Source organism: Stenella coeruleoalba (assembly GCF_951394435.1).
Source record: "Stenella coeruleoalba genome assembly, chromosome: X".
NCBI classification, from domain to species: Eukaryota; Metazoa; Chordata; class Mammalia; order Artiodactyla; family Delphinidae; genus Stenella; species Stenella coeruleoalba.
The window spans coordinates 34,135,808-34,162,813 of NC_137152.1; the positions used below are offsets into that span (position 1 = coordinate 34,135,808).

A 27,006-nucleotide genomic window follows, 5' to 3' on the forward strand; every position below is an offset into this window, starting at 1 on the left:
TTTGGGGTTGTTTAGGTTGTTTATTTACATAGTTCTTTTATTCTGCCACACTGGTAAGTGTTATATGATATACTTGCCAAGCTGATATTTGAAATTCGATATTTGATACAGCCCCTTTCATTTCTAAAAACCCCAAATCTTAAAAAGTTCATACTTATTAACATCACCAGAAATGTTATCCTAGTGGATCCTGGATCAGAGGGAAAAAAATATTGTTATAAAGGATACCATTCAGATAACTGCTGAAATTTGAGTATGGAGTGTACAATTTTACTCAGGTCATGTAAGAGAATGTCCTTATGAAATGCATGATGAAATATTTAGGAATATAGGGATATTTATATGCCATTTACTTTCATATGATTCAGGGAAAAAATACATATGACAGAAAGAGTGAGAGAGAGAGAGAGACAGAAGCAGAGAGCAACAGTGAGAAAATGTGGCAAAATATTAACAACTGAGGAATCTAGGCAAACAGCATATGAGTGTTTTTTGTACTTTTCTTGCAACTCTTCTGTAAGCTAGAATTTGTTTTTTTTTTTTAATTTTAAGAACTAAAAAAAAAAAGGTCTTGCTGAAATTGAATTGAATCCTGTCTCCAAAAGACTCCCATCTCTTTGGATCTAATTCTGTCCCTTATGTGATCTTTCTGGACAGACTGATGTTTTTCCACTATGATAGAATTTCAGACATCAGAATGATGGTATCATGACTCTCCCCAACTTTTTCTCACCCGGTAACCTGGATGGGAACTTCACTTCCTTCCTGACCTTTACCCTGCCCTGCTCCCTAGATCTTCTTTCTGCTCCACTCAGGGCAGATATAAACACACACACACACACACACACACACACACACATACACAAACACGCATACCCACAAGTATATATTCTAAGTGTGGCGTCCTACTTTGGGAACCTCTGTCAGCTCCCACATGTGCAGAGCCGTCCATGGGAATGCACAAGGAGTTATTTTCTTCCCTGCATAAAAAACCTCAACAATGTCAAAGGTTTCTCAATGCGACCGTGACACAGCCTGTCACCCGCTGCATTGGCAAAGAAAAACTGGAGCGCGAAGTATTGTCTCTTTTGGCAGGACTATGAGACAAATGGAGCCTCAGGAACTCACAATGTGTGGAAAAGAGAAGAAATGACATAAAAGCCTGCCGTAGAAAGGTTGCTATGGTGTGATGTGTTTTCTCCCCCACCCCTCTTTTCAGAGCCAGAAAAAAAATGAATGATGGTAGGTTTCACCAGTTCTTTCTTAAGTGAATGAATGAGGCTTTCCCGAAGAAAACTGGCTCACAACATGAATGGCTCCATCACACAATTTGGCGACACAATCAGACATTAGAAACCCAGATTGTTATAAGCTCTAGCCAATGCACAAAGACACAAGATGAATCTGAATTCTGAGGATGTATATTCACATTTAAAGTATTGACTGATGGCACGGATAGCGTGAGACCTGCCTAGAGTAGTCCAGTACATTTAGCATGACCAAAACCTTGCTATAGAAATGAACACCCCAGAAATGTATTGTTACCAAGATACCTCAAAACGTGTTTGCGAGGGTGTTCCCAGGGCCTGGCAAAGGAGGTTTGAAATACAGCCAGATGCTTGAGGTCCCTTCCACCTCCTTGATTCTGAGCACAAAGGGTTCTTGCAGACTCTGTGTTAACAGTAGAACGTGAGCACCATCTAAAGGCTACATACCAGATGTCTTGCCAGTGTGAACGTTGCTCGAAATGCTGTTTGCTGTGATATATATATAATGCTTTGGGGGATTGACACTGAAAAATTTTGCCTACCTAGAATGATGCAGCGGGCCACTACCACAGGCTATATGTCTGGGATGGTTATATTTCTGGAGAGGTACATGTTATCTGTAGTGCTTGCCTGTTTGAAAGAGTAGGCCATGGTTGGTTTGGTTTTTTTTTAATTTTTATTGAAATATAGTTGATTTACAATGTTGTGTTAGTTTCAGGTGTACATATATATATATATATAAATATATATATATAAACATATATATATATATTTTTACATTCTCTTCCCTTTAAGGTTATTACAAGATATTGAGTAGAGTTCCCTGTGCTGTACAGTAGGTCCTTGTCATTTATCTGCTTTATATATAGTAGTGTGTATACTTTAATCCCAAACTCCTAATTTACCCCTCTCCCCCCTTCCCAAGAGTAGGCCATGTTTATCAGAAGCTCTATTGGCTGAGTTTTACCCAAATCCTTTGTATTCAAAGCCAAGTGAAGTCTGACTTAAAGTTTCTTTGGGAAGTTTCCAGGGCCCCGGTGGTAAGCTGGAGTCCCCAGATTACCTAGAAGTTACTAAGGACCTATTAGAAATTGGAGCTGGTCTTAAAAAGACTTGAGTGGTAGGAGGTTTTTAAAATAGATTGACCTTAGATCCTGACCCTCTGATACAGTCCTCCAATGCGAACGTGACTTCTGAGGGTCAAACCTTGGTGTGTGCGGGGACAGAGAATGGATACGGAGCAAAAAGAAAAAGAATCTTAAGCTCAGTAGACAGAAATCTGTGGTTAGTTTGCCTCTGCCCCTTACTGGTTGTGAGATTCAGGGCAAATCACTCAAGCTCTCTAAGCTTTGGTTTCCCTGTCTGTAAAATGCACCTAACAACCAAGTTGTTGAGAGGATTAAATTAGAGATTGTACTCATCGTGTCTAGCCCAATACTGGATGCAGCATAAGTATTCCACGAATGATGTCATGGGCTTATTATTTTAAAATCAGACTCTCCCGTTTGAGGCAACACAGTGAACAAAGAAAGGCTTAAGGATCTCGTGCATTAGCACCGGGCCCCCGCAATAGATTCGGAGTCTCACATCTAACAATGCCCACCAGGTTCCTCTGACACACAGCCCAGGCTCTTGCTTTTGTCTTTCAAAATGGCCTCTCTGCTCAGCGCTTCCTTAGTGTCTGCCGTCGGCTCTGCCTTTCCCCTGCACGATCTTGCTTCTGCTTTTAGCACAGGTGGTTTTGTTGTCAGGGTATTTGAAGTTTTCCTTTGATGGCCCTGCAACTAAGCAACTTAATTACAAACGAGCACTCGGCCTAAAAGCCTGTATCGCTCCGCTCTCTTTTTTCCTCAGATACCTCTGGCATATAGCCAGGGCCTCGATACACAAAAGCAAAGGGTTGGCTGACCCACCCTCCCACCACCGAACGACCCCCATCCCTTCCCATCCATCTGCTGCCTTTGTTAGAAGGGAAAAGAGGAAGAGTGAGCTAGGAGGAAAGGATCATGAAAATGTAATACATTTTTCATGAAATGTAACATGTTTAACCTTTTTAAAAAAAAGTTCTCAAAATGAATGATGTATTATCAGCGATTCATTCTGTTCCGAGTTGGGTCAAAGCAATATTTTAATGAGCTTACTTCTATGTTTTTCTTTTTTAAAATTAATTTTTATTGGACTGTAGTTGATTTACAATGTTGTGTTAATTTCTGCTGTACAGCAAAGTGAATCATTTATACGTATACATCTATCCACTCTTTTTTAGATTCTTTTCCCATATGGATCATTGCAGAGTATCCGGTAGAGGTCCCTGTGCTATACAGTAGGTTGAGCTCACTTCTATTTTTAATCACTTATATAGAATATCACCCATGTACAACTCTTGAAAAGAAGAAAAGGAAACATGGATAAACTCAACAAGTAAAAATATCAGGTTTCTCAGTGGTGAAAGTACAACAGAAACAGACCGTTTAGAAATTCCTTTACCTTGAGAATAGGTAAGTGTTAGAGCAAGGCTCTGTGTGTGTGTGTGTGTGTGTGTGTGTGTGTGTGTAAAGGATATTCATGATATGGGAAGAGATCTTCATAATCTGATCTACAAAACTGAGTATTGGAAAACGTGACTCACTCTGGATCACACGGTTGGTGGTGGAGCCAGGAATGCATTTGGGTTTCCTGACTCCTAGGATATTGTTGAGCAAAGCCATGTGGACAGTAAAGTCTCTTAAATGTCCAAGTAACTATTGCTTGTGAGGTTCTAAACCAGTTCAACCATAGTTTGTTGCCTCAACCTCTTTGATCTTGTCCTTAGACTTGTCCACCATATTTGCCCTTTTTTTCACAGGGATTTCAGTACATATATTTCCAAAATAATGTATGGTTGGAATTGACATGCACTGTGACTATAAAATAAGCACCAGATTTCAAAGACTTGGTATGACAAAAAGAATGTGAATGATCTCAGTAATAAATTTTCATATTGATTACATGTTGAAACGATAATATTTGGGATAGATTCGATGGAGTAAAATATGTTGTTAAAATTAATTTTACCTGTTTAAAAAATTTGTTTTAGTGTGGCTACTATGAAATTAAAAATGATTTATGTGGGGAATTCCCTGGCGGTCCAGTGGTTAAGACTCTGTGCTTCCAATGCAGGGAGCGTGGGTTCGATCCCTGGTCAGGGAACTAAGATCCCGCATGCCATGTGGTGTGGCCAAAAAAACCCCAAACAAACAAAAATGATTTACGTGGCTCACATTACAGCTTCAGTCATATAGAATTGTAATTTTCCAATTTTAATTGGATATTCTACTCTTTGCTCAAATCCAATATTTGCAACAAAAGTTTCTGGCTCTGGGTAAATGACTGCTGTTTTGGCAAAATAGAAATTAATGCAAGAGATAGATGATTTAGATATATTAAGCTGTGCTAATCAATAATTGTGCTGTTTTGGGAAAATGTATAAATTGTGATAATCCGTAGTTGTACTATTCTGGAAAAGTAGAAATTAATGTAAGGAATAAATGATTTGGATGCGTTAATTTGTACTATTTAATATAATCCTCCCTTCCTTGTGGTGGAACATATAGTCCCTGACTCTCTGGTGTCCTTAAATTTAAATTTAAATTTAACCAAAAATGTGCCTTCATGAAGTTCTTCCAGCAGGCCACTACTCAGAACATACTTCAGAATAGGCTCGTTAACTCACAGCTGCAAGAGTTATTATTAAAGGGGGGTGTGAAGCAGGGGGAGAGAAGACAGGGTTTTTGAGCATAATTGAATGATGGGAGGAAGAGAAGGCTGTACATTATTTTAGAATAACTTAATTTCCCAGAAAAATATTTTAAAACTTGCACATTTCATTGCTTTAGTTGTTTTCATCTAAGCCTGATTCATGCACGGAGGAGGGCAAATAAAATGATCTAATAAGTGTCTTCTGTCACTAGAATGAATGTAATTTTAAGGCAGAATACACAAACTGAAAATTAAGTTGTAAAATAACAACCAGTTCTGATTTATTTCTACCAATTTAGTACTATAACCTTAAAAATGAAAACTTTTTATCGTATAGTAATATAACAAGAAATGTTAAAAATGCATAAATTTTTGCTGGGGAAAATTATGGATAAGAATAATGTTCGGCTTAACCAAAGCTCTATTAGAGAAGTTACAACTTGTTTGAACTCTGAATGCATAATGCAAATGGTTGCTAATACTCATGAGTGCTACTCAGTGCCAGGCATGGTTCTGGGTTTCTACACATCATGTATTAACTCATTTAATCCTCATAATAGAACCATGAAGTCTATACATAGACTCATCCTATCTTACAGATGGGAAATCCAAGGCACAGAAAGGCCCAATAGCTTGCCCAGGAGTCACATGGCTAATAAACAGCTGAGCAAGGGTGTGAATTCAGGCAGCCTGGCCCCAGAGTTCATGCTCTTAACATGCAGTGATACGTGTGTTGAGCACTATGAATTAGCGGGTAAAAGTGGGCAAACAGTTATTAAGAAAGCCTTAGAATGTTGGTTTCAACAACAATAATGAAAAATTCATTTTCATGGTTCATGAGAGACTGTCATGCAAGAAGAATCAAGAATAGAGCACTGGCCAATGGCGTGAGCATTGGTTGAAAAGTCAGGAGACACAACATCAAAAACATCTATAGAATAAGAGAGTTGGATGACATGCCTTCCATGTTCCTTTTTCGGACCAATGATTCCGTTAGCTATGGTTTCTCATGGCTTCTTCCAATGACAGTTACCTAAAAAGTCATGAATCACAAATGAAGCTGTGTAGTTTAATAAGGGCAGGCAAAGGATACTGTTCCTATGTGAAGAGGAAATAATTGGATGGTAGTGTTATAGAAAAAACACACTGCTGGTGTAGAACAAAATTGAAGAGGACACATTGTTAAGAATTTAGTTACTTAAAACCATATGCAGGGGGCTTCCCTGGTGGCACAGTGGTTAGGAATCCAACTGCCAATGCAGGGGACACAGGTTCGAGCCCTGCTCCAGGAAGATCCCACATGCCGCGGAGCAATTAAGCCCTTGTGCCACAACTACTGAGCCTGCGCTCTAGAGCCCGCGAGCTCCAACTACTGAAGTCCATGCGCCTAGAGTCCGTGCTCCACAACAAGAGAAGCCACCGCAGTGAGAAGCCCACGTAGTGCAACGAAGAGTAGCCCCTGCTCTCCGCAACTACAGAAAGCCCACGCACAGCAGTGAAGACTCAACACAGCCAAAAATAATAAATAAATAAATAAATAAATAACCCAAAACATATGCAGGGTTTGGAATGTCAGCTCTTAGAAGGAAAGATCTTTGCCTCTTTAAGTTTATTTCCACTGCACATATGCATGGACAGTTACTTTATATACACTTTGTGATTATGATGGCAATATTAGGTTTGGTGATCATTTTGAAGATAATGAAGAATTCTAGGATACCAAAAGAGAAAGTCCGAGTGATTAGAAACCATAAGAATTTATTTATACTATCTGTGAAGTGGGGATAATATTAACCTCAAGGTCTGTTGGGAGGATTAAATGAGATAAAGCAGAGAAAAGTGCTAAGCACAATGCCTGCTTCATTACACTCTGTTAATCAAGGTTAAAAATGATGATGATGGGGCTTCCCCGGTGGCGCAGTGGTTGAGAGTCCGCCTGCCAATGCAGGGGACACGGGTTCGTGCCCCGGTCTGGGAAGATCCCACATGCCGCGGAGCGGCTGGGACCGTGAGCCATGGCCACTGAGCCTGCGCATCCGGAGCCTGTGCTCCGCCGCAATGGGAGAGGCCCCAACAGTGAGAGGCCCGCGTACCGCAAAAAAAAAAAAAAAAAAAAAAAAATGATGATGTTGCCGATGACGACAGTGATGAGGGCAACCATGATGATGACAATGACATGCCACACAAGTCAAACTGCTCCAAGGGAGCCATGTCTAACTCTGAACAATTTTACAATAAACCATTTAATTTACCATGTATGTGTAACACTAGGATATTGAAGCTATTCAAAAGATGACAGCCAAATACAAAAGGGTTTTAAACTCACAAGCACAGCTTTGGTTTCATATATAATTTGAAACGTATTTATTTTCTGCAGAAGTTTGTATTTGAATAGTACATTCTCTAAAGTTCTATTGGGTCAAGGCCCTGTATGCTTTGTGTCAACAAGCTCTTTGCATTCTGGAATCGTAGTTTACTAATGAGAACTGACAGATACCAACACAAGATGGTTTGGTGGTCTTTTCCTTCTGTCTTCAATCTTTAGAAAAAAGAAAAAGAAGGTGTTTGGGAATCGCAAAGAAAGCACAGACTTTAAGATCAGAAGACAACCTCTGGTTTCTTATCCCTGAGATTTTTGTAATAATTAACTTACCTCATAAGGATGAGATACCATCTGTGCAAGTGCTGTACCAATATAATGTTATTATAGAAAGTCATAACTCCTTACTTTTAAAATGGCCACCTTAAAACCAAGCACACAAGATTGCCGGCTTTGTGGGTTATCTCTGTATGTCACCAGTGCACTTATCATAGTCATCTCTCACCCTCTCTAGGTTGTGCACATATGAAAATCAAAGTTATGGCTTTTTCACCGCAGTATCTCCAGCATTTAGCATTCTAGTTGACACATGGTAGGTGCTGGTACATATGTTTAAGCTATGCATTTAGAGGAAGCAGAAACATTGATTTGAACCCTAAATATTCTTGGCCACTTAAGAAGACAAGATGGCGTAGATGTAATCGCTTCCTTTTACAGGTCAATAAAATATGTAAAAGTTACTGTTGCAGGTTTGGTTCCCAAGAGTCAGAGGCTGAGATGGAACTTGCGATGCAGGGTATTTATTAGGGATCAGCACCTGTGGAACACAAGGAGGGAAGCAAGTGCGGGCAGGAAGAGAGGTAGAGCTGACACGCCTCGGCCAACCCAGTTGGATGGCTCTGGAGAGAGAATTGCCTGCTAGAGTTGTCTTTCATCGGACTAAGATAGCCAGCCTCTTATTACCCTACCTACATATCAGTCACTGAATGTGAGAGCCACCCCTGGAAGAGTATGCCCTTGGGCAAGGTGACTGCAGCTGAGGCAGACCTGGAAAGGATTGACAGCTGAGGCAACAAATCCTTCCCTGGTGCGTGCATGTCCATGTTCACCATGGTCGCCAGATTTTAAATGTTCTGTCTACCACGTGAGAAGATGGCATTAATATTTGAGGGCACAGCGTGTCTTTAATCAATGAGAAATTTGGAATTACATTCATAATTGAGTTAAAGAAATTACCCATGTTTTCATAGATTTATGGTAGAATATACCAAAATATTTCATTAATATAGTGAAGACTCGCGGGCAAACATTGATTTGTTGGCATATGACGTCATTTTCTCATGAACTATTGTCCGTCAGCAAGTAGTTGCTGGGTACCTGTTAGCACACTGAAACAGGCTTAGTAATGCCTGTTTCAATGTGCAAATAGTCCTCCTGGGGTGTAATGGTACAGCTATGGGCAGAACCTCTCTTCCCAGATCCAAGCTTCTCCATTATTCTAGCTCTGGAAGGGAATGGGCTTGTCTGTCTACCAGGATGTGGCTCTGCCCTGGGGTCATGAAGAAGGCAGCAGAAGCAGGATATGGCTTCCCTTTCCCATCTAAGCCTTCCCAAACCCCTTTCCCCCAGGCATTTGGCATGCCATCTTGGGTAGCTCTCTTGCTCGAGTGTGTATGTTTCAACGGGGCCTGAAGAAGCGACCAAAAGCAAATCTGTACCTTAATTTCTCCAACGTCACAAAGAAGAAATCAACTTCCTCAAACAGTTCCCCAGTCATAATGTGTAGGCATCCTGTTCTACCTAATACAAAATAATGTGTTGAGTGGATTAGCAAACACTTGAGTTTAGCAGAAAGCCAGCTGCTATTTCCTCAGGACCAGGCGTGGTTGATTTGTCCTTCATTCTAAACTTCTGGGGAAAGTTCAGGAGGTTACATGAATAAAACCGAAGTGATTGGTCTGAGAAACTGAGATCCCAAGAAAATCCGTTCAGCCCATAAACTTCTCCATTTTCCACTATACTATTAACTCATTATTATTAAATGCTTATGAATTATGAGGGCAAGATCAGTTTACAAGAGGCTTGCCCTGCACCATTGCGGATTATCACACAGAGTTTTAAGATGTAAGCTACTGAGATTATAAGGTATTTTAATTTCCCTTTATTCATGCAGAGCAAATGGGGAAGACATTCCTTAGGCATTCCACGAGTAGTGTTTTTAAATGATCAATGTTTTCATTTGGTTCTCTCTCAATCCTTAGGGGTAGACATTAACATAAGGCTAAATATGTTTAATTTTTGAAAGATATAATGCAAATTCCATAGTAACTTAATATCCAATAATGTCTAAATTCTCTCAGTTCCCAGGGCTATTTTTAGGTCTTTAGGAAAACTATAACTCTTTTTCCTCCTTCTCAGCCTTGATATGCCCCCATTAAATTTTTTTCTAAAATAAATTTATTTACTTATTTTTGGCTGCTTTGGGTCTTCGTTGCTGGGCGCGGGCTTTCTCTAGTTGTGGTGAGCAGGGGCTACTCTTCGTTGCAGTGCGTGGGCTTCTCATTGCGGTGGCTTCTCTTGTTGCAGAGCACGGGCTCTAGGCGCATGGGCTTCAGTAGTTGTGGCTCGTGGGCTCAGTAGTTGTGGCTCACGGGCTCTAGAGCGCAGGTTCAGTAGTTGTGGTGCATGGGCTTAGCTGCTCCGCGGCACGTGGGATCTTCCTGGACCGGGGATCAAACCCGTGTCCCCTGCATTGGCAGGCAGATTCTCAACCACTGCGTCATCAGGGAAGCCCTGCCCCCATTAAATTTTACTCTCTCTCACTGTACTCTTTTCCAGCCCATTCACCATAATCAGCATGCAAGATCCTGAGAAAAGCGGGGCTCCTTTCACTGGCAAGGGGAAGGGAAGAACCCATGGCTGCAGAGAGCAGGAAGTCTGGGTTCCAGTTCCAAAGCCAAGATGACGTGTGTGACTCTGGGCAAGTTCCTGGATTTCTGCAGGTCTACATTTGCTCATCTATTTAGCGAGAGAGGAGAATGGAAGCTTTTTAATGGCCCTCCCAATGCCACCATTCTATGATTCTCTAATGTTCCAAGCATATTCTACTTTTTGCCATGGGGGAAACTTTGACAATAGACCACATAAAAGAATTTGAAGGGAACACTTTCTATGGCTTCAAGAGAATTTGGAACATAATGACTCATATAACTGCCCCCTCCAATCCCAAATTGGTAGTAAGGAAATAAAGACTGGAGTTTGGGACATATGACTCTCAAAGCAAATTGAGTTTTCAAAGCCAGGAAGAGATATTTTAAGGCTAGAAGTATTATTTTCGCTTTTCGATTAGTGACATGAAAGAATAGCTATAAATGTGACCAGCAGTTAATACTTTCATTATTGGTTAAGAACTATAACCATTTAACTTTAGGTATTAAATTTAATTCTTTTTTTATAGCAAAATTTCTCTTCATGTAATGGTCCAAATTACCATTTCACATTTGCCTTCAGAATGGGGAGAACTTCCAATTTAGTGGACTGGCTGGCTCTGTCACTATGAAGGTTAAGATCAAGGTCAAGGTTTAATAGTATTAGTTTCATTGTGTTCCAAAGCCACAGATATAAATTTAATCCCAGAGATGATGGTGTGTGAATTAATTTCCCACAGGTTGGCTGTACTAACAGTGGGGTGCACCATCACCTCTGGTGAACCAAGACAGCATGGTGTCAAGGTTGCCTTGGAAACTGAGTTGCCAGTCTGGGTTAGTGTTGAGATGCCTGCAGTGGATATAGCACTATGCTAGCACCATGAGTATTCTTGTAAATGCTCATGCGTACCATTGGCCCTGGATCACTGGACGGTCAATGACACAGAAACCATTGTTTGTGAGCTATTTGTTTTCCTTCTGGTTCTTCAGACTTCATTTATGGATACTTATTTTCTTCTGAGAATAGTGGCTAAGGGAACCAGAATGCATCAGATTTTGTGCTCATTCAGCAAGCTAAATTCTGAGACTAAAGGCCACATTTCATAAGCCACCCCCCCCACCCTAGTACATTGATTTCAAAAAAATGCTTCCACCGTGCATTCTGAAACCCGATCTCCCTCTATTTCTGGATCCCCCACACACACCATAGGGGATGCGCTGTAGTAGGATGTTGAGCAGGAAAAAACAATCCTTACACCGTCAAAATTTTGAAGATACTCTCTTTTTATTTCAAAACATGGGAATAACTCAAATTTTGAGCCTCAAGGACCAAAATATATTTGAACCAAATGTTCAGAAGATGAGCCAGGCCACCATTTTCGGCAGCAAGCTTCCCATGGACAGGTGGATATTAGAGAATGATGCCCACGACATGGCTAAAGCTATAGCACACCCACAAATAGATTCGTACTTGGTTGTCTAATTTGCATGCATGAATATAAAGCATTCTCCATGCCACTAGTACATATATGCCTTTTTCAAAGTCAGTGCAGGATCCGTATTTGTGCAGGTCTTTAAAAGTCTGCTCCCTTACAACATGTTAACATAATTTATCTGAGAGAGCCTCAAGATGACAATTCTTTAAGCCACTTTTACTTCGCCAAAGTCATTTCTGAATAATAATGATGGCTATCAGGAGTTCCAGCATCACATAGGAGAATCTGTTTGTTAGTGATTTTAATGTCCGTTAGCTGGCTGTGAATGAACCTGGCTAAACATATCCACATGCTCGGTGCCTGGAATTTGAAATTGGTAACCTTTAGCAACAATGGCAACCTTAGACCAAATGACAAGATAAAAGAAAAAAAAAAAGAAGAAAAAAAAAAAAGCCAGAGGATGTCCCAGAAAGAATTGGGCTTTCCTGCTTTCCAAAGCAAATGCTTCCCTAATCTGCGCCAAACAGTGACAGCCTGACCCACTCTTGCATGGGGGCCTACTTTTCCCACTAATGCTGAATTGTTGGAAACCCAAACAGCATTCAGCGCCAAGGGGGAAATTGCCTGAATCTGAAAAGGAACCAAAAGAAATTGTACCAGGGAAAGGAGATGGGAATGGAAAACAAGTTCCCAGAGTATCTCTGTCAACAAGCATGTAGAGTCTTTATTACTAGAATACGCAGAATCCCGTGGGAATTGCTACATATTTTTTTTTTTTGCCTTAACTCTTCCCTTGCCAGTCCTTCCCTGGCTGGTTGAACTGTTTCAGCGAGGGGGAGGGACCGTCCCATCCAGAAGCCACTCAACAGCAGGCCTCAGGAGCTGCACTCCTCGCAGTGACAGGAGAGGATGTACCGGTAGGTGGCCGTGAGTCGCATGCCCCCAGAGCAGCGCAGCCTCAGTGCCTTCAGTTTGGACGTCTGGGGCCGGCAGCAGTGACAGGAGGAACGGAAGGGCTGCTTGAGGACAGTGCTGAAGGAGACCAAGGGCTCGGAGCGTGACGCCTGGCTGCAGTGCCCCTCGCACCGGGCCAGGAGTACCATCTGGGGAGAGAAGAGAAGTGGTTACCCCCACTGGGGAAGCCCAAACTTTAGCCAGGTCCCACAGCATCCTTTAAAAGGCCCTAACACTCCTGGCTGGATGAGTTCCTGCTGGAGAAGACCAGTGGCTCTCAACCCTGGTCACACATTGGAATCACCTGGCAAATTTGCTTTTATTTTATTTTTTCCCTAATTTTAAAGTTTACTTTAAAAATGTAAATGTCTCTCAATATTTAACAGGTAAAGAAAATATGATATTGGTTTATTTTACGTGGTTGTTCTATTTTATTTTTATTTTCCAAGTAATACTGCTTAAGAATATTTACACACCTACTTTTAAGTCCACAGTTTAGGACTCTTATTTGTATGGCTTTAAAAGTGATAGCACAAGATCTTTACAGTAAGGATTGGGGAAAAAAGATTCATTCAAAATGAAGCCTGATATAATATAAACATGTTTTTCTCTGTACTTTATTTTAAATACATTAATTGTTAAATGATGCTCATCTTTTTTTTCATCTGGTGGTAAAATACGAGTGCAAATTTTTATCAAGATAAAGTTTACCACAGATATAAATGAATTTTTCCAGTTGAAAATGGCCCTTCAGCTGCCATTAAATGAAATTTCCCAACTTAAGTGAAAAAGAATTGGTAGCTGTCATTATAAGCAAAAATATAAAGTACTATAGCATCACCTACATTGCTGCAAATTCGCTTTTAAAATGTCAACACCCAGGCCCCATCTCGGACCAAGTGAATTAAAATCCTTTGGAGTTGAGCCCAGGCTTTCGTGGTTTTCCAAGCTCTTTAGGTGATTCCAAAGTGTGCTGAGGGTTCAGAACCACTGGACACGGCCCACCACCACGATGTGCAAATAAAAACCAAAGAACAAAAGAAATTTCTACTGACAGGTGGTAGTCTACCGTTGGACCCATGCCAGTTCTCTTAGTCTGAAAATGTAGACAGTCATTCCAAATTACCATCAGGGGGTAAATAAAGAATGACTACAGAGAAAAGGAATTTGCCACGTGCAGAGAATTACTAAAGAAAAGGAATATGGTTTCTGAAGAAGAAAAAGAGGATAACTAAGTGATATTTAGGAAGAAATATTCTGGGCACCACAACTTGAAACAAGAGAGTGAACTAGAAAAAGGGTATGTTTTGGGACCTGGAATCACACTTCTGGGCTTATACGCTGAAGGATCCTGAGATTTGTGCAATTGAGTTTTCAGTCATTTAGGGCAAATACTAGGATGCATTCCTTCTGACCACCTCCATTTCCAAATGTAGGTTAGGATGATAATAAAGCTTGGGTTGAAGTAGCAGAGGTTGCATGTTCTTTATAGTGGCTCTTAATGTGGCTTTAGTAAACAGATCCTTTAAGGATCTGGTGCGAACTACCAAAGTTACCCCCCAAACAGTGGACATAAGCACACACTTTATATTTTGCATATAGATTAAAGGGATGGAGCAGAGGCTCATTTATGCATCCCATACATAAATGGTTTCTTGGGAGTGGCAGTCATGGGGCGGGTAGGGTGGGCAGCTTGATTCATTAAGCTATACAACCCTATACATTGAGGCACAGAAGGTGGGGGAAACCTGAGGTTATTGGTGTATGTTTATGTGGGAGGGTCTTCCTTGGTGAGCTTCATATTAAGTGATAGCGAAAAAGTTGCCCTATAATTCCAGAACCCACAACAAGAACATAAAAAGTAGAACTACTCAAATAAAAGATTAAAAGATACATAAATATGCATGAAACTGTTTGACATTTACCTCATGGTATTTTAGGAATTAGCAATTATTTTTGAATCTCACCAGCTATTAAGTCTGATATCATCCTATAGGACAGAATTTAATGCCCAAGAATTAAAAGAAGGAAATGGCCTGCCCACCTTTCCAAAAGGAAGAGAAGATGACTTCTGGTAATTATAGATCATTAACATCATTATCTGAAAAGATGCTGGGATGAATCCAACAATCTCTTAACAACCAACAAGACAATATGAGATATTAGGAAATTACTAGCAGGGCTTGGTGAAGAATAAGTTGGACTAGGCCTACTGATTTATTTTCTCTGAGAGGCCACAGAGGCAGGGAGAAAATGGCAGCTGTAAGTCATTTTGATTTTATTAACGCTTCAATTCTATCCTGCCTGCCCTTCACATTGATACGAAAACAGACGTGATCTGAAATGGGTTTTGAGCGATTTTGCCATAGGTCTATATTACACAGGCCAGTTCTTGGTGCCCGCCCCATCTCTCTAATGAGAGAGAGAGTTCGAGGTCTTCCCAGTCCCTTCTCACCCTTGCTAGTGTGTGGGAATAGTTCCTTGACATCTCACTTTGGAGTGACGTTAAATTTGCTCATCTCTAATGTGGATTATCTATTAGGCAGATTAAGCAGTTCTTCAAAGAATCACCTCCCCAAATGGAGTCTTTAGAGATTCAGTTTCAGTCTGGATGGGTATAGCTAACCTGTGCCAACAGACTTCATTCAGAAGGGCAGAGACATGGCAGTGCATCGTACCCAAATGATACACGTACAGGTGAACCAAATGCTGACCTTGAATGACCAGGCAACTCGCACTGTCCATAATATGACCAAGTCAGCAATCTAGGGCCATTTGTAGAACTAACCTAATAGTGATTTCACTAAAAGTCTTCAAGGTCTCAAGCTCTGCCTTCAGCTCATCCTGAAGGACAAGGACTCCAGCACTGAAGACTCTGGGGCCACCTCCAACGGGCCCCTCTTCCTCAGGAGCTGGACTTTCTGGGCAAGGAAAATGCAGAGACATGTACAATAAACACCTTCAGTGGCTGCCACCAGCCTTCAGAATAAAATCCAAAATCCTGAACAGGCATTAAGGCCCTCCATGACCTGGATTTCACATATCTTTCCAATCTCACTAACAACTATTCTCATTCTCATCACCCACTCTCTATTTGGATCAAGCTTAATTACTTAGGAGTCCATGGAACTGCCCTGAATTTCCCTGTCTCTTGCCTTTGCCTTTCCTTTCTCAGGAATGTCCTTTTCTCCTGGCTGTACTTAATGAAATACAACTATCCTCCATTACCAAATTCAAATGCCCTCTCCTCCAAGAAGACACCATGAAATGATTATCTGGCCCTTGACGTTCTCAACATGCATGCAAATCCCCTCTCTGGGAGATTCCCAGTACAGTTGACCCTTGAATAACATGGGAAGTCAAGGGCACCAACCTTCCGTGTATTCCAAAATCTGCATATAATTTACACTTGCCCGTCCCTATCTGCGGTTCCACATCCGAGGATTCAACCAGCCACAGATCGTGTACTGTGGTAATATTTCCTATTGAAAAAAAATCCGCATGTAAGTGGACCCGTGCAGTTCAAAGCCATGTTGTTCAAAGTTCAACTGTATATAGATTCCATCTCTATCTAGCCCCGTTTTGTGTGTGTGTGTTACAGGAGTCAAGCAGGGAGTTTGGAAGATAAAGATCCATGAATGAGTGTCGTTAGGAATGGAAGGTACAAATACCTGCTTCCCAGATTCACTCTTTTTTAAAAAAATGTATCCATACATATATATGAATCATTTTTTAAATTAATTAATTAATTAATTTATCTTTGGTTGCGTTGGGCCTTCGTTGCTGCACACGGGCTTTCTCTAGTTGGGGCGAGCGGGGGCTACTCTTCATTGCGGTGCGTGGGATTCTCACTGCGGTAGCTTCTCTTGTTGCGGAGCATGGGCTCTAGGCACGCAGGCTCAGTAGTTGTGGCTCGTGGGCTCTAGAGCGCAGGCTCAGTAGTTGTGGCACAAGGGCTTAAGTTGCTCCACGGCATGTGGGATCTTCCTGGAGCAGGAGTCGAACCAGTGTCCCCTGCATCGGCAGGTGGACTCCCAACCACTGCGCCACCAGGGAAGTCCCCAGATTCACTCTAGCTATTCACATTTTAGTCCTGGCCACGCCTCACCTGTATTACAGATTTAATGAACAACTTCTGACCTCTTCCAGACCAGAGCTTCTCAAACTGTAATGTGCATGTATGTCAGCTGAGGATCTTGTTAAAATGCAGATTGTGCTTGACTAGTTCTGAGTGAGGCCAGAGATTCTGCGTTTCTTGTAAGATTCTGGTTGATGGTACTGCTGTGCTAACATCCACACTTTGAGCAGCAAGGCTCTGGACCCGTTAAAGTTTGAGAGGCTCCGCTCTAGACGCATCACTAGATAGTGATCATTTCGCTAATAATAATGATGGCAGCTAACATTTCTTGAGCGCTTACAACATTTAATCTCAGTTAATTCTCATAACAATCCTATGTGAAAGGTACTATTATTATCTGTACTGTTATTACAGATGAGGAAACTGAGGCTTTAGAGAATTTGAGTAAATTGCCCAAACTCACATATCTGGTAAAACGCAACGCTGAAATCAAACCCAGATCTGTCTAAAACCAAACCCCTGGTCTAAGCCACTATAATATCCTGCTTCTTGATATTAAGATGCTTTCCTGAGGCATGTGCCAACTCACACCCTACTCTAATCTTCTTTGACCTGCCTCTGGGAGTTGTAACCATATCAAAACCACACGAGTCTGACCTTTTTCTTATGGGCTTCTTGGGACACATCATCACCACCTCCATACTTAAGCACAACTGAATCTTCTAAGGACCATGGCAGTCCTAAATAATATCTCCTCCACTGTCAAGACCCTCGCCCGTTGCTCCATCCCCCAGGGATTTGAGGACTCCCAGCGATTCCCAGCAGTTCATTGGATGATACCACATACTCTCTAACTCCTTAACCAATTCATCGTTCAGTTCAATAAAACTTTGACACCTTCAGACATCTGTTCACCTGCCGTAACACATTGGCCCGCAGTTTATGGTCAATGCACATTCCCCATACGTGGGTGACTTGGCTGTATTTTATTAACTGCTCTGCATTTTGCACTGTGCTTAACTGCTCTTAATGAAGACCATACACACTACTCCACTATCAAATCCAGAAATGAATTTTTTTGGACAAAGAACCCACATGGAGCTGCACCACTAGAAGAGTGTGTTCTCAATAGGTGGTTATTGCTCATACAAACTTCTATTGACTTTTCACGGCTCAGGTGGGTGACAGATACATGTCATCTGCTTTTGGTCCAGTTTAATTTTTGCTATCTTATGTTCCCCCCCAACAACTCTCTTGATGCTAGGAAGCTAGGCAACTTCTCCAGCAGACCCTTTGTATCCCCCCAACCTTGGAGTCACTTGGCTCCAGCTGGAAGTGATACCTAGTTCCTTCTAATATGAACAGAGCTGCTGGGTTCAGGGTATTTGCTCAAGGATAGACTCTTTCACGTTCAATCTGATTTCCATGTGCTGAGGCTAAGAGTAATGGAAGGTCCTTGGGTAATAATTAAGGAATAGTAATGATGATGCTATGTAACATGTATTGAACGTTTACTAGGCTCCAGGCACTGTGCCAAGCCCTTCACAGGCAAGTTAATATTTAACAACTGTTTCAAAAGGTAAACCCTCCCCACTTTACAAATTAAGAAATTCAAAGGCAGAGGTTAAGTTACCAGCCTGAAGTCACATAGCTGTACGATGGAGGGCCAGGATTCTGAACCGAGACAGCAGATTCCTGAGCTCTCTCTCCGAATCACGGTGCTATACTATTAGGCCATGAGCGTCAGCCTTTGAAGCCTTCGAGTTTCATAAGATGCTAAAGTCAGTCAAGGGCAAGTTCAGGCTACACTGTGAGGGTTGTAGCCAGCTGTGATTCCTGGGTCCAGACCAAGGACTGCACCCGGAGACCTCAGGCTCCTGCTGTCTCTGGTGACCTACCACAGTTCTTAGACAGTTAGGCCTTTTGCTGCAATACACAACTGTCTTCTGAGTGAGAGAAAATCCAAACACAGATGGTTTTCATCACCCCTTGTTGAAAGACTTGCCATCTCCAAAGCCACTTTCCTTTCCTGTCACGTGGAGCCCCTGTGAATTCCTGGCTCAGGCCATGGTCTCCATCAATATCAGAATAAAGACCCACCTGTCCCATCCTAGAATAGAGTTTTGGCTGTGGTACCTCAATCGAGTGAGAAACATATTTTGCCTTTTTCTCAACAGTGAATACTGTGCATCCCTTATTCCACGGCACCCCTTGAAGCACCCCCCCTTTCTCCTCAGGAACATGATTCACCTCTGCTTCTCCCATTCCTCACTTCCCCAGCACCCTCAATAAATGACTGCTCAGCTCATCTCCAGAGAGCCAGGTCAACCTCCAGCTAGAATCCGGTCCCTTCACTCTGGTTACAACTCATACTGACCTGAAGAGACCTTTGCACACAGAATGCTTCCCTTCCCTCTCTCCTCCATTTACTTGTAAGCATTATGAGGGCAAAAACGTAGTCTGTGTTTTCTTCTACGTTTGTGCCTCAACTGCCCACCACGGTATACATTTGTTCCTTTTTTAAAAAATATCAAGTCGGGCTTCCCTGGTGGCGCGGTGGTTGAGGGTCCGCCTGCCGATGCAGGGGACACGGGTTCGTACCCCGGTCCGGGAAGATCCCACGTGCCGCGGAGCGGCTGGGCCCGTGAGCCATGGCCGCTGAGCCTGCGCGTCCGGAGCCTGTGCTGCGCAACGGGAGAGGCCACAGCAGTGAGAGGCCCGCGTACCGCAAAAAAAAAAAAAAAAAAAAATCAAGTCATATCTGCCCACTAGTCAACTGTGTTATAAACTCAATACTCCCGACTCCCCTCGTTTCTCCTACCATGCTGTGAGCTTCGGGGGCAGATGGCTTGAGGATCCTAAGCAGCTCCTCTCAACCCTGAGGCTCAGCCCTGCGCCTGACAGGTCCCCTCTCCTCAGGGACTTTCCCCAGGCTTTGTGCCCCGACCCCTCTTCCTCCTTCTCTTTTGGGGCCACCCCGCTAGCTGCTCCTGTGGCCCTTCAGGGTTCAGACAACCGTACGCCTTGGCTCTTCACTCTCCTGGCTCGGGGCCACCCTCTCCTACTTCTCACCCAACTCAGACTTCACAGGCCTGCCCAGCTGGCTCGCTTTCCCAGTCTCGGTTCCTGAAAACCCCTCCTTGGCCTGAATCCAGAATGCACCCCCTCCAATCCCTCCTTCCTCTGCTCACGTGGGGAGGGAGGTCAGACGGCAGGATCTGTTTCTCTCTGACTTTGATCCCCCCTTTTAGCACCCAGCACAGTGGCTTACATTTACTTTGCCCTCCTGCGTGCTCCCCCAGCCCTGCCAGGTTTCTGTGTTTAACAAGAACCTCAGTGAGGTTCATTTTCCTAATCCTTTAAGGCTATAGGAGATCCCAATAGTTATTGAGGTTTCAGTGGTTGACTAAAATAGAAAAGTGAGTCTAAACACCTGTCCACTTTATAACTTCATCATCAAGATCATACTATCATCTATTAATGTCTATTATATGCCGAACGCCAGGCGGGATGTGTTACAAATATTATCACCAATACCCATACCCACACTTTTAGGGAGACAGCATTAGCTCCATTTCACGTGGGAAGAAACTGAGGCACTAAAGAATGACTACACTTCCCCCTAAGTCACCCATTTGGCCAACTGTGGAGCTGGAATTTGAAACCAGGTCTCTCTCACTTCAAAGCCTGGGATCTCAGTTCCCTTGAAGATTCCCCAGATATCTCATTTCCACTAACCACTGACTCTTTGCTTGTTTGCTTTACCACCTTTACTAAAAAATTCAGTGAAGATTGTCAATGAAGCTGCCGCTCTTCAATCTTTTGTACCCACTCCTAGGAGGTGTTACCAATGAAAGCCACCAGGCGCATCCTAATCTGCGGCCACACTGACCTCCTTCGTGGACCACTGTGGCCAGTCTTTTCTGCCTGACTCCATCTCAGCACTTTCCTGAATTGCTGGGAGATGGGAGAAAGGTCCCCGGGTCTGGCCAGATGCAAGTTCAGATAGTCTCATGGAAGGCTCCCAGAAAAGCTTTCACTACTATTTTTATTTTTCTACAAAGATTGCTGAGTGTAAATCATCATTTTCAACAGACTGGGAGTTGAGCCTGGACTTCTAAATAGCGGCTCCCATTTGCAGCAACATGAATGGACCTAGAGATTATCATATTAAGTGACGTAAGTCAGAAAGAGAAAGACAAATGTCATATGATATCACTTATATGTGGAATCTTAAATACGACAAATGAACACATCTACGAAAACAGGAACAGACTCAGATATAAGAACAGACTTGTGGTAGCCAAGGGGGAGGAGGTTGGGGGAGGGAAGGATTGGGAGTTTGGGGTTAGCAGAGGCAAACCATTATATATAGAATGGATAAACAACAAGGTCCTGCTGTATAGCACAGGGAACTATATTCAATATCCTGTGACAAACCATAGTGGAAAAGAATATATATATATATATATATATATATATATATATATATATATATCTGAGTCACTTTGCCATACAGAAGAAATTAACACAACATTGTAAATCAACTATACTTCAATAAATTTTTTTGAAAATCATAATAAAAAATAAATGATGGCCCCTACATTCTATTTGCATTCCTCCAATAGGAAGAGCCAAGTGAAAGATGAATGAATTGAATGAAATATGAATTGAAAGGTGCGTGCTCTGAGGCAGACATTGCCACTCCTGGGCTAAATGACATCGAACAATCTACTTAATTCTTCTTTCAGGTTTCAGTTTTCCTTACCAATAAAACGGGAATGATAACGCTTTCCATCACAGGTTTGTCAGCAACGATTAGATCATATAGTATGAGGTGCCTGACACCTATTAGGTGTTCAAGCAGATGCTCTCCCTTCCCTGAGCCTGGGTCACATTCTCCCCTTTATCTGTCTTCCCGAGACCAGACACTGGATAAATGGGAGTCAGGAAGCATTAACAACTGACAGGCAAACAGTAGTAAATAATGGGCTTTGAACCTCACGTTGAGGGGAGAAGTTTTGCAGAGAGGAAAAATCTACCCTAGTCTCCTCTTTGCAAAAACCCCCATTGGTTGTTTTTGAGACACAGGCTACATGTTTTATATCCCAAGTCTGTAAAGATGAACAATTTTTCTAAGTGAAACCCATTAGAGAGAAAACCAGCCTGAGTCTGTGAGAGTTAAGAATTATAGAATATCTCAAAATGAAAAACAGTTTTTGTTCCCGGATACATAGAGAAAATCTAATCCAGAAAAGGTCTGGGTAGTTGAGATTCTGCCAGGCATATTTTATGGCCAAGGAAGAAAGGTTTATAATTGCAAGCACCATTTACATAAAACTATTGCTATATTTGGGATAGTTTGGGATGTTTGAAAACAGATTGTTCCCATGAAATTACAAACATTTCTCTACAATCACAATTTTGCTCTATTTATCATGGTATTCTGGAAGAAACAGAGGTGAACAAAGGTAAACTAAAGTCTGTTTGTAGGACTCATGCTCAAGCACTGTGAGTTTGTTGGGTTTGAGTTAAGGCTATATCTTCTTAGACCTTTCCTTAACTAATGTGATAATTGCTAAGGCGCTCCTCCATCTTTTCATCAAATCTTTCCAGATTGTTCTTTAGTTTTCAGAGATGCTCCAATTTTCCTGTTCCTTCCTATCATCACATGAACACTTTCTTTGAAATAATTTTATTTCCTTTCTTTTTTAAACATTTTATTTATTTTTGGCCAGGCCACACGGTGTGTGGGGTATTAGTTCCCCGACCAGGGATCAAACCTGTGCCCCCTGCACTCGAAGTGAAGTGTGGAGTCTTTTTTTTTCTTTTTTCTTTTGAAGTGAGGAGTCTTAACCACTGGGCTGCCAGGGAAGTGCCTGAAATAATTTTTTTTTTTTTTTTTTTTTGCGGTACGCGGGTCTCTCACTGTTGTGGCCTCTCTCCTTGCAGGGCACAGGCTCTGGACGCGCAGGCTCAGCAGCCATGGCTCGCAGGCCCAGCCACTCCGCGGCATGTGGGATCTTCCCGGACCGGGGCACGAACCCGTGTCCCCTGCATCGGCAGGCGGACTCTCAACCACTGCGCCACCAGGGAAGCCTGAAATAATTTTATTTCCTTTCTTTTTTTAAAGAATCATGATTATGGAGGACAACTCAGCAGAAGGAGAAATCATCCGTGGAATAAGAAACACTATATATGAGTGCTCTCTATAGGGCGAGTGGAGGAGAAACTAATAATTGCTCTAGGCAACCTTACCTCAGGCCTACAGTTTCTGAGCAATCAGTTAGAAAAACATGTCCTATCTTTTTTTCTCAATTTGTTTTATATTTTTTCCTAAGAAGGGATTGCAGGCTTGCAAAAATTTATCTATTTACTCTTTTTTTTTTTTTTTTTTGGTTCGACAAGTACAAATAAGAGCCAGGAAGTTTGGGTTAAAGTGAGTTAACCCAAATTCTGATCTCCCAAAACTAAAACAAGCCATCATCATTGAGCTATAATCAGAGAAGTTATGGAAATTTTAAAGGCAGACAGAAGTTGTAATGTTTTTAAATGGAGGGTAGAGCCATTAACTTACATGGTCTCAAGTTTAGTGGTTGATATTACCAAAACTTCTTAATTATACTGGTAATTTAAAAAAATATTTGCCATATGAGAATATAGAAGTGGTTTTAGTCTCAGGACTGGAAGTGAAAATCTCTGAGGTTGGGCTAAACAAATTCTTATTTACCAAATGTGGGCAAATTTCATTCGTGTGACTGGGGGCAGTGAGAGTCGTGAGAAGTCTGCTTCCGAGTCTATTTTTCCCTACTGTGTGCCTCCCTTCTGGGTGGTTCAGGTGGCGGGCCACTCTTGGTGGCCTTTGAAGTATAGTATTCCTTCATACACCCCGTCTCAACACTGAGACATCACTTTTGCCTGTGCCAAAAGACACACAACCTACTCCAGACAAGAATGACGTGGATATCAAGGTAAAAATGATAACTTATCAAAATGCCATTTCTGTTTTGAAACCGTTTTAACATAAACATGGCAGGTAGAGAAAGGCATGGACCAGGAAACACTTTGAAGAGCGCCCCCCGCCCCCAAGAAGTACGTTTTACTGCTCAATCATATTTCTTGTATTTCCTTCCCCTTTATTGCTGGTGGAGATAGAAAGAGTTACGATAACCTGTAGACGCCATTTTCTTTCTTGAAAAAGGACACCACTGCTCATCATTTTCACAGCCAGGGACGAAACACACCCTTGCAACCTTGTGCCTAGCAACAATTTTATTGTGAGAAACTTCCAGCCTTTCTTAGTGACTTTGAGAAGCTGGCTGGGTGTGTACATGGTCAGTTAGGCAGCTTTACCGACAAAAGTTCAAAGCACGGTGGGAAACCCTAAAAGGATGATTCTCTGGCAAGCCCTGTGGGTCAGCCATATAGTTCTCTGTCCCTCGTCAAAGGAATAGGGCTTCTCTCCTGTTTCTGGGAGTAAGGCTACTCTCACAGAGATCTCGAGCTTACCTTGGAGCTACACTTGTACAACGGGTGACTGATAGAATCGACATAGTGGTGTCTCATGCAGCGTCGAGGATCGGAGTCCATCATGAATGAGCTGTCTGTTTTGCTGTCTGTATCTCCCATCAGCGCCAGCAGGGAGAGCATAGAAAAGGATGCAGCTAGTACATGATTTCTCATTGTTGTAAGGGAAAACTTCTCAAGAGGAACAGCAGAGGGAGGCAAAGGACTAAAAATTGGAAATGCCTTCACCTCCTAGGCTCCAGTTCCTTTCAAGGAAAGGGCAGGATCTGGTTGGAGCTTTCTGGTTGTCATCGTCCTTTGTATGCCGGAGTTTCGTCTTACTGTTTGCACTCGCAATCCATCATCACTGTATCTGATGCACAGCTGGAATGAAAACAGAAATTATTTTCCCCAGAAACGTTTACCCAGAAAAACTAATGGAACCCTGGAGGTAATCGAGTAGAATTTTTCCATGTCATTTTGAGTGGAGAGTATTGGTTTCTAGAGTGTCATTAGCATAAGCTATCATCCATTTCACACCCCTCCCCCATAGCTTATGGTACATATTTATAATCATTTGGAGGTGTACACAGTGGTTTAATGGAAGCACTTGTTGACTTTAATTGCTGGAGGATAGTTTGACCCCATAGTCAAGTGGTTCTGGCCAGAGCATAACTCGATTGGGTGCTTTCAGCCTTATCCCTGGCTGGTGGGGACAAGAGGGTCTATTCAGTAAGCTTTGATGTCAATGTCAGCTTACAGGGCTAGAGAGAAGGCAGGTCAGCACTAACAAGCACACGCCACGTCCCACAGGAAGGAAGTACATTTTCCACGTCCAAGTCCCATCCACCTAGTTTTCCACTTCTATGCTCTGGGCTTATCCTGTTTTTGTGTGAAGCCCCGTGCCGCCCAGCACCAATGATAAGCTGCATCGGAAATACACATTATGCTAACTGGCCTCCAGCACGGTTAAGGCAACACATGTGTATTTGCCAACAGACTCACGCATTTCTGAAGAGCCTTTGTAGCCCAAGCGCACGTATAATTTGAAAAAGTAAGTGGTTGCTGGAGCAGAGACTTATCATTAAAGTGGGATCATGCCATATCTGACACTTGCCTTGTTCTTTTAAGCATATACCTCTTGGACAAAGGACTTGGGTCCAGAATCTCCTCAAATCACCTCACTAACCCCACCCCCCAAGGCATGGCCAACACTATCACACCAGCAAACAGAGAGTATCAGAAATATTTTCAAACATTTCGGAAAATTGGGGGACTTGATGTTACATCTAAAGCAAAAGGAACACAATAATTAAACCTTCAGAAAAACTTTCAAAGTTATTTCAGATAAAAGTTTGATTATTTTGCTTCATAGTACAACCTTTTTTTAAGCTTGCTACGCATGGACAGTCTGAATAAACAGAGCAAAGCACTGATAAGATGAAGAAGTTCAAGTCCATATAAGTCAATTCGTTTTACTCTAATATAGTGGCCCCAGACCCCCTTAACCTCAGTTTAGCTGTCTTGCGAGTGTGGGGCAGGGGACCCCAGGAGGAAAAGGGTGTGTGACATGGGGCTGTTTCAGAGTGAAGCATCCCTGGCCATGGCAAAACTTCAGCATGTGTGTTTCAGGGAAGCCCTGTAAATTGCAGGAAGAGCAGGGAACAGTAATGAGGGGACCCACCTGGACTCCAGCACTTCCATTAATTAGCTGGGGGACCTTGTACAGGTCATTTAAGCTGTTCATTTGTAGAATAGGGGAGTGGGAAAAATGGTGTCTGCAACCCTCTCTTGCTCTAAAATGCCAACATTTTAGATACTTATGGATTCAGTTACTGCCATGTCCATATGCAGAAGATAATCCTACAGTTGAGGACACCATATTTTCATGCACCTTTGCACCACTGTCCTTTATGTACGTGCTAATGGCAATATTTCATTAAAATTGATCAAACCTGTGCCCAAAGCTCCAAATCAGCAAAGGATGCAGAAGAGCATTTTTGTTTTCATTTCAGCTGCATATTCTAGGTTTTCCTCTGCACATTGCATTGAACCTCAGCAAGACTTCAGCTCAAAGAGCCAGAGCTTTCTTGGGTTCCATGTTCAGAGGCTGCAATACTGCCGACCATTTCCTGAGTTTCAATATGACTGTATTTTCCCAAATGGTTAACTGTCTCTTTAAGCCTTAATTAGTCTCCGAAAAAGAATTTATTAGATTTCTCCTTTCACCATTCCAGTTCACAGATATTTCACCCAGGAGTCAATGGCAAGAGGATGAAGGGGAAAAGCAGACATTCCAGTCCTGACTTCCCTCTCCACTGCCAGCAACTTCTTTTAGGAGCCATGGCCAGGGGGTATGGTTAAATGAGCAAAGCAAATGAAAGAAAAGCATGCATGGCATGATGGTAGAAACAAGCAATGACATTGACAACAAAACCCTATATATATGGTTGTCTGTGTTGGCATTTGCATTTATTCCACAGAAAAGGAAGTATAATCGGCCCTTAAATGTAGAAGATGGGCACCCTCACTCATCTAAGAGAAATGAAAATTAAAGTACTTTGAGACACTTTGCTCAAGCAGTCAGAACTCTGATCATGCACCCTGTTGGCAAGGCTGTGGGAAAACAGGACTATTTTGGAGAAAGTACAGTAAAAATTGGTACAAATTCTGTAGAAGCCAATTTGGCAATATCTATTAAAATTGAAAATCTGTATAATTTAGACCCAGCAATTTCACTTCGGAGAACTACCTTACATGTGAGATCACACAAGCATAT

The 27,006-nt window shown here is 42.2% G+C and overlaps 1 protein-coding gene across 1 annotated transcript; it reads right to left on the reverse strand.

Moving 5' to 3' along the window:
* Window positions 1-12,564: 12,564 nt before the first annotated feature.
* On the reverse strand, window positions 12,565-24,404 carry NDP (norrin cystine knot growth factor NDP; the record flags this gene model as incomplete). The annotated part of the gene is made up of 2 exons (XM_079910910.1): window positions 12,565-12,792; window positions 24,231-24,404. 2 exons carry the CDS (start codon window positions 24,402-24,404, stop codon window positions 12,565-12,567), a joined length of 402 nt encoding a protein of 133 aa, XP_079767036.1.
* Window positions 24,405-27,006: the final 2,602 nt, after the last annotated feature.